The following is an 8,262-nucleotide window of genomic DNA, read 5'->3' as shown; positions in this document are numbered from 1 at the left end:
AGCATGGCCCAGACAGAGGCACTAGGCACATCGAGGGGGAAGAATCCATTCAGGGCAGAGGGAGAAACACAGGAGACCATGGTGGGATTTAACAAAAACTGTTTATTGCTGTGATTTCTGATGGAAGCTGTTAACAAACCTGACAGCCAAGGGCCAGGTGTGTATCTAGATCAGCTAGATTCAAGTGCCTGTCTCCTTGATCCATAGAAACCTGCTGTTCAGGGACCCTGCCCAGTCAAAGACAGGCTTTCTGGCAAACTGGCTAAATCCCAACAAGGAGAAATGATGCTACTACAGATCATTTCCACCTCTCCAATCCCATGTCCTAGATAATAAAGCAAAATGCCACAAGTACCCCTTCAAAATAACTTGCCCTGGTCCCTCATGTTTGAGTTGCTGGGAGTGCCCAAGGCTCTGTAGCAAGCCACAAGCCCAGCACCAGGGAGGCACCAGTCCCTTACTCACTGTTCCAGTGACCTCCCCCAGAGAGCCCAGGGCCAGTGGTGCACTTCACCCATGCTGCAGGAAGACTGAGGCAGGGAGCCAAATACAAAGAAGCTCAGGATTTCCAACACGAGTTGTAGTTGGTCCTGTTGGACATAGCAGAGCCCCAGCAGCTATGGCTCTCACGGACTCTTCTGGAAGACCCGGTGCAGGCTCTGGGCAAGGACGTCTGTCTCCTCGTAACCCTCACAGCTTTGCTGCCAGCTCTCTGGCACCTGTTCCATTCCATAGTAGGCACCAGCAATGGCCCCTGCCATGGTGGCAATGGTGTCTGTGTCCCCACCAAGTGAGATGGAATATATGAGAGTCCTCTGGAGGTTATTGAAGGTAGACGGAATCTCAGGATCGGGCTCCATGCACCGCAGGAAGCAGTAGATGGCAGTGGGCACAGATTCAAAGGCAGCAATGCCATTCCCTGTGGGGAGGCCAGATTATGGGAACTTGACCCCACCCCTGCATGTCTCCAGGCTTCCTGCCACTTGCCACAAGTCAACACTCTCAGCCTCGAGTTGGGCGGTGATTAAGATCACAGGCTCTAGAGGCTGGACTACTTGGGTTCAAATTATGGCTCTCACACCTACTGGCTGGGTGACTGGAAAAATTCCCTTACTATATAAACAAATAGCAGTTGTCAACATTAGCTGTAAGAGCTGGTGGCCAGCTACCATTTCTGGGGACATTTATCAGTAAGGCTGAAGGTGCTGTGGCCCTAGGGCAAGGTGGCGCTACACTCGCTCACGACCTGCTAAGGACCCTACAGGGCTCACTCTGCTGTCACAGCAGCTCCGGGCAGGTGTGTCTCCATGCTCCCCTCCCATCCCTGAGCCCAAGCCTGATTCTGAAGGATGACAGATGTTGGGGGACTACCCACCTAGCTCGGATACCACTTCCTCTCTGGTCACCGAGTCCTGCTCTAGAAGCTCTCCAATCTTTTTCAGTCGGCTGGAGTACGGATGCTCTTCCATGCCCAGCCTGTGGGTCAGAGGTGAGATTTCAGGGAGATCAGAGCCAGCAGGGAAGAGATGCCGGGCAGGGGGAGGTTTATGTGGAGGGGTGAGGCAGGCACGCAACTAGGCTAACACCCAGGCCTAAGAGACAAGTGGGAGAAGGCTGAGTGTGAGCCACCTGTTTTGTCCTCTGGGACCCTGAGAGCCTGTGGCACAGCCAAGGCAAAGGGGCTATTCCTGCCCCTGCCTAGGGTCTGCAATTAAAGGTCTTAGCTTGTGGCAATGCCAGAGGACCCCACACTACACACACACACACACACACACAACACACATACACACTCACAAACACAACTCTACCCCAATACTCACTCCCTGGCATCCAAGATGGACTGGGCATCACTCTCCAGCTCTTCCATGTGGCCCAGGAGTTGTTCGAGGAAGCGCTCGCTGGATGACTCTCCCTGCAAAGCTAGGTGCACAGCCAGGGCCTGCAGGATGGCTCCGTTGTAACCCAGGGAGGAGGCGTGAGTCAGCTGGGCCGAGAGCCGGGCAAACTAGGGCAAAGGCAGTGGGGGCTAAGACCTGCTGTTGCAGAACCCAGAGAAGAGAAGACAAGGGGAGGGAGGGGATAGCCCAGAAACCAGCCTGCCCCGACTACCTTCTGCACATCCTGGATGCTGCTGTAGGCTAGGGAGATGCCAGCCACCCGCATGGCACCCCCATTGCCATAGGAACCTTTGCCGTTAAACTGGGCTCGGGCAGGCTCGTAGACATCACGGCACTTGGGGCTCAGGAGCTTCTTGAAGACAGTGATTACTCCAGCACCATAACCCCTGTCAGGCTCTTTCTGGTACTCCTGAGCAAATCTAGGGGAGAGAAGGAAGACAGGATGGGGATTTCAAAGACGCCTGTCAGGTTGGGAGAGAAGAAACGTAGCTGGTTTGGGAAAAGAGGAAGCCCTGGAGACCTATGAAGCCTACACTAGCGATGCTATCATTTCTAGCTTGGGAAGCTGCAGTGGACCTCAAGATAGTGTCCTGCTGTGGATGGGGGTCCCGGCATGCATGGCCATCACTGCTCTGGTCAAGGGGTGCAAAAACTCTGCCACCTGGTTTGTCTCATCCCAGGACCATCCCCCCTCACCTGTGAGCCATGTCCACCTCGTCGAAGGCCTCCTTGGACAGCAGGGACTGCACCAGGGCCCTGGCCATGGCCGTGTCATCTGTGTAGTACAAGGCTTCTGCAGCGACAGGGTGGGGGGGGGGGGAAGGAGAGCTGCAGGGCTCCAAGGTGGCAGCTTTGCCCTCCTGCTCATTCCTTTTATTTACCACTTTCAGAATGCCTTAAGTCAGCCTCTCACTCCCATCCAGTTTCCTGGGCTCCAGGTCTTCAATTTTCAGCAATTCTTTGTTCTGAGTCAGTGACCATGTCCTGATGATATCCGAAGGAAAGCCTTCCACCTACTTCTGGCTGCCATCACTGTAGTTCTAGTCATCACATGACCTGCTTTGGGCCTCTCAAACCTCCTGCACGTTCCCTACCCTCCAACCTGGCCTATATGTGCAACCAGGAAATTCTTCCTAAGACGAGACTATCACTTTCCTTATCTCACTCTCCGGTTCATGATGGCTGTCTGTTGCCTTCAGGATGAAGTCCAAATTCACTGCCTTAGCATTCAAAGCCCTTCCTTCCTCACTCACCTTATATCCCACTGCTCTCCTACGTATCCCCAGGACCAGTCCTGGGTCCTGAGTCAAGCTGGGGCTGTTCCCCTCCCTCCCCTGGCCCTGTCCGCTCCCGTCCTCTGGGTGCCTGAGAGTACTGCTCTGGCACTTCCAACACAGCCCCACTGGTTATATGGTGACTTCTCAGATGGGCTATAAATAGGCTAGGGCCAGGGACTTGGTTTTATTTGAAGGAAGAGCCAGTTACAGAGAATGAAACACAATCCCTAGTGAGCCCCCTTTCTCATTCCTCACATTGACTATGTGGCCCCCTCTCCACGTATCCCAAGCCCCAAACCCACTTTCTTCAGCTTCTTCACTCTGAGGAGGCCCCCATCACCTTCACTAGCCAGAGGCTAACAGGCACCTTATCTACAGCTGTACTCTCCAGTCTCCCCTAGAGGGAGTGAGTTTCTCCTCTGGCCTATCCCAGCCCATGCCCGGGGAACTTGTTCTTACTTTGTCTCCTCTCCTGTACCCTCAATCTCTGTGGTGGAGCAGCACCCATTCTCCCTTTGTTTGGTCCCTGTACCCTGCTTTTCTTCCTTTCTCAGTCCATGTGATTAGGGCATGGAGTTAAAGCCACCTCTAGCCTAATCAGATAGCACGCCCCACTCCCTTGTTCAGGGATGGACAGATGATCTAAGCCAGGCCAGTGAGACTCAATTTGGGACTTTTGTGTCACCTACTGCAAAGATAAACTCTTCCTCTGCTGGAGCTGCTGGGGGTTCCCCATGGGAAAGATCTGCCAGAGTGAGTGAAGGCCACTGAGAAGAACGCAGATCTGAACAAGGACAGGAACTGGGTCTTGAGGATGCAGCTGCAGCCCCTGGACTCAGCCCTGCTTGAAGTCAGACCTACCTCTTTTTTGCTCAGGCCATTTAGAGTTGGGTCCTAAAACAACTCTCAACCTAAAATATGTTTTTCCCTCATCTTAACAGCAAATCAAAATGAAATTAAAAACTGTCCATCTTGTCACCTCATCCATAGCTCATCTCTTTCCTTTCCTTCATATCAAACCATACTCTACTTCCACATTTTCCACTTCCTCCTAAACCCACTGAAATCTAACTTCCAGGCTTCAACCTTTTTACTGAAAATGCTTTTTTAAATCCAGACTTTCCTTTACTTAACCTCTCTGTAGCACACCAGTAACCTGTGTCTTCATCTTGAAATTTCCTTAGGTTTTGTTGATACCCATGCCACCTGCTTCTCCTCCTATCCAACTGTTTTCTTCTCTAGCTCCTTTTCTTCCTCCAGGGCCCCTGAGTAGGGGCCCTTTTCCTTACTATTCTGCATGCTCTTCAAAAAGAATCATCCTCTGCTTGACCTCAGACGTGGTACTGGGCTGAGATCTGGGTGAGGAGTTGACTTGCACAAGAGGAGGGAGAAGCAGAGGGGAGAGAGATTTATTTACAAGGCAAGGGACGGCACAGGCCTGGGCTAAAGGAAGCACGATGTGAGGAACCGAAGAACAGAAAGAAGGCCACGAGTGGTGTAAGATGAAACTGGAGACGCATGCGACGCCCGGCCAGGTAGGACACGTTAAGGAATTTGGCTCTATCCTAAGGGTAAGGGAAAATCACTGTAGAGTTTCATGCGGGGGAGGCACGATTAGATCTGTTTTCTGGGAAGAGTACTCCCTGCTGTGCAGAGAATGGAGTGGTGGTGCACCCATTCGAGAGAACTGGGTAAGAGGTAAAATTGGTAGGATGTATATGTTGAACTAGGCGCAATTTAGGAGAATGACGCCCACGTTTCTGGCTTGAACGGCTGAGAGAATGGTGTTCCCCAACTTGGGGAACGTTCAGGGCGAGACATGTGAATGACGGAGCTCGAATTTAGCCAGGCCGAGGCCGTGGTGCACGCGGGCCATCCAGATCTGGCCCCTGCCGCCCTAGGCAGCCTCATCTCCGAAAACGCACCTATCCCGACCGCGCTCCCGGGCGCCCCGAGTCCCTAGCTGGCGCTCGGCCCCTCCCACCTGTCTGCGCGCTCCCGGGCGAGCCGGGGTCCGGCTCCAGGCTCTGGACGTGACGCAGGACTGACGTCAGGTTGACGGTGTTGTGCGCCTCGTAGAAGGAGCCCACGCAGTCCCCGAGAAGCGCGCCTGCCAGGCAGCCTCGGAAGCGAGAGAGGGAGCGGGCCGCCCCAGCCCCTCCGCAGCCTGCCGCCGTCATCGCTACCGTCGCCGCCGCCATCCGCGCGGACCCGTCGCCACTTCCGGTGCGGCGGGCGCGCTCCCCTTGGCGCCGCTTTCCCCCATAGTGCCCCAGCCCCACAGCGCCGCCCCGCGGCCCGGAGCCCCAGCGTCGCTCCCTGCCCACAGCGCCGCCCAGCGGCCTGGAGGCGCAGCTCCACGTGCGTGGGCCACGGCTGGTCTCGCAACGCTGGTTGGATTCCGCCAGGTCTCTGCTTTTAGCCCTCATTCTCCCAACCGGTAAACGGTGTCACCACGAAAGGGACCCTGAGGGGACCATCGGACTATGGCTGCCTTGCCCGTCAGGCCACTGCCCCCTGGGTCCTGCCTTTATGAAACCTCGCTCTGTTCCCCAGCACTCCCACCCTCCAGTGGCAGCCCCTGCACTTGGCCCCAACTCGGGCCTGGGCTCACACCCCCAGACTCTTACACTGTGATCCTAACCGCCTCTGGGTCTCCCCTATGTATCAAGAGGCCAAAAAAGGGTCCAGCTGGGCAGGGCTGGTCACGCCACTAGAGCCCAGTGCTGGCCTGGCCCACGGAGGGTCTCCCTGAGGAGGGAGAAGGAATTTGGAACCATAGCTTCAGGTTCATGGATTTCAAATATGGAGCTTCGGGGATGATGGTCCCGATCTTTGCTCCTCCATGTGCAGGATGGCCAAGAACTCTCTCTCTCTCTGCTGTCGACACGCAGCAGTATCAGAGAACCATCTGGACAGAGAACCCCATAATTTATTAGATTCATTTTCTCCACCCCACTTCCTCTTCCATTTCCCACCTAACCTTCCCTCCCCATCTCAGTTTCCAAGGCTAGGCTAGCTCCAGCTGGCAGCTTTTGAGCGGACTCAGGGTGCGGTTTGTGGTGCGGGTGAAAGTGTCCACCTCAGGTACAAACTTCTCAGCAGGCACAGTCAGCTTCCGACGGGTGTCCATGCACTTTGTGTCCAAAAGCATCGAGTTGGCCTTGCAGGCGATGTCAGCCTGCAGCCGGGCCAGGTGCTTGTACAGCGCATCCAGAGCATCCCTGGGGAGGAGGCATTAACAATCCACCACCCCTGCATGAGGGGGACTGCAAGGCCAGGACTGAATTCACTGGTCTTCAGTCAGGAAGACAGCAGGGCAGCCAGCAGGCAGCAAGAGGCCCAACAGATGGGAGGTGTCTCCCTCCCCCTCTTGCCCACTCCCCAAACCTACTGTGCTTGCGCCAGCTTCTGCTTCAGGGCAGCGATGATTGCCTCTAACTGGTGAACCTCATCAGTGAGGCCATACTGTGCCTGGAGGCAGAGGGGAGGGTTGGGAGTCCCAAGTCAGTCATACTATCCTTTAGCCTAGCAGTCCCTAATCTTTTGACGCCAGGGACCAGCGCTCCTATGAGAATCTGAGCCTGATGATCTGAGGTGGAGCTGAGGCAGTGATGCTAGCACTGGGGAGTGGCTGCAAATACAGATGAAACTTCACTCGCTTGCCCGCTGCTCATCTCCCGCTGTGCGGAACAGTACCTAACAGGCCACGGACCGGTACTGGTCTATGGCCTGGAGGCTGGGGACCCCTGCTTTAGCCCATGGGCCTAGGTGCTGCCCTATGCCAGGACCCATTCTCCTCCAGGAATATGTGCTGGGGAGAGAGTGATCCTGAGGAGACCTTAGCAAGGGGCCAGTGCCCCACTGGGGTGACCTCGCACCTGGTCCCGGCAGAGTTCTACATTGGGCCGGTAGGTTCTGGACTCTAGCCGGGTATGGCATAGCTTCAGGTTCAGGAACTTTCTGCGCAAATCATCCTCCAGGTGCTGGATATCTTTCTGCAGCTCGGTGATCTCCTCCAAGGTCTGCAGGAGACAGAGTGACTGGTCTCCAGTGGCTGAACCCACCGCTGTGCACCCAGGGCTTCCTAGCAGGACAGCAGGCTCCTCATCCCACAGCAGGAAGTCCAAGCCCCAGGAGACTAAATGGAGAAGGCTCACATTCTTCTCTTGCCACTTGAGCTCACTGTACACTTTCTCCATCTCCCGCAGCCGCTTTCTGAAGGCAAATTCTGTTGCAACCCTCTGGGCTTCAAGTTCATTGTTGGTCTGAAGGACAAGAAGTAGGTAGAGCAAGAGAGGGTATAAGCTCATGGCCATCTGAGGATGTTGCTCAAGCAAGGGGACGAGATGCCACACAATAAACAGAGAACAAAAATATAAGGGCTTAAGTATACACGTGGGCCATCCATTAGCTGTGGAGGAGTGGGCTTGGGCTAGGGGTCAGTCACCTCAGCAATAGTGAGGGCGATGGCCTCCCTCAGCTCTACGGCTTCTTTCATCTCAGCCTCTGCCCGGTTCTTGCTGAACTGACTAAAGTCATCCCACTGCTGAAGTGTGGAGGAGCTGCAGGTGGCAGGAAATACTGGGGTCATAATAGTAAGGTCTATGCAGGTGTAAGGGGAAGAGAGACTGATTGGAACACTTCTCACCCATCAGGGACACGTGTGGGATTAATCTTCAGCGAGATGTTTGGGGACTTGAGGTTGAGAGAGAGGCAGCCTCTGTCAATGTCCAGTGTCTCCATTTTGCCACGATGGTCAGAGTTGAGCTGCTGTCGGACTTCCTGCAGGAGGCTGGCAAAGGAACAAACTCTATCAGGATCCATCCCTCCAAGGCCCCAGGACATACCCATCACTATACTGCAAGGACACTGAGGCATTGCCACGGTCCAGCCATGACAAAATCCAGGGGACCCCGAAGGTGGGCAAGGCATTGGCGCGGGAGACAGTCGACTACACAACTCAGAGGCGGTGTGACACTGTTCCATTTTATTGTGATTTGAGTACAACTTTTATACTTTTTATTTTGGCATTTGATTATACTTTGTGGTTAAGGTAGCAGGGAGTTAAATTTCTGTGGTTAGGC

General features: G+C 54.6%; 2 protein-coding genes across 6 annotated transcripts in view; both read right to left on the bottom strand.

Annotated features, from left to right (window-relative positions):
- Positions 1–82: 82 nt before the first annotated feature.
- Positions 83–5,407, bottom strand: ADPRHL2 (ADP-ribosylhydrolase like 2). The gene is made up of 6 exons (XM_011357977.2): positions 5,160–5,407; positions 2,595–2,691; positions 2,110–2,317; positions 1,821–2,005; positions 1,376–1,476; positions 83–919 (listed from the first exon to the last, which is right to left on the bottom strand). The coding sequence occupies exons 1-6, from the start codon at positions 5,374–5,376 to the stop codon at positions 627–629; spliced, it is 1,101 nt and encodes a 366-aa protein (XP_011356279.1). The 5' UTR covers positions 5,377–5,407; the 3' UTR covers positions 83–626.
- A 680-nt stretch (positions 5,408–6,087) lies between these two features.
- Positions 6,088–8,262, bottom strand: part of TEKT2 (tektin 2) — a 5,531-nt gene continuing 3,356 nt past the window's right edge. For 4 of the 5 annotated variants that reach the window (XM_023529368.1, XM_023529369.1, XM_023529367.1 and 1 more), the window contains 5 exons: positions 7,827–7,970; positions 7,626–7,740; positions 7,057–7,443; positions 6,570–6,649; positions 6,088–6,399 (listed from right to left, as the gene is read on the bottom strand). In XM_023529368.1, coding sequence (XP_023385136.1) covers positions 6,186–6,399; positions 6,570–6,649; positions 7,057–7,443; positions 7,626–7,740; positions 7,827–7,970 — 940 coding nt within the window. In that variant the 3' untranslated portion in view covers positions 6,088–6,185. The remainder of the gene's footprint in view (positions 6,400–6,569; positions 6,650–7,056; positions 7,444–7,625; positions 7,741–7,826; positions 7,971–8,262) is intronic. The other variant, XM_011357976.2, reaches the window with a different exon arrangement.

Source organism: Pteropus vampyrus, unplaced genomic scaffold, assembly GCF_000151845.1.
Source record: "Pteropus vampyrus isolate Shadow unplaced genomic scaffold, Pvam_2.0 Scaffold36, whole genome shotgun sequence".
NCBI lineage: Eukaryota > Metazoa > Chordata > Mammalia > Chiroptera > Pteropodidae > Pteropus > Pteropus vampyrus.
Note: the sequence above shows the minus strand (reverse complement) of the source record. Positions and strands in the feature narration are given on the sequence as shown.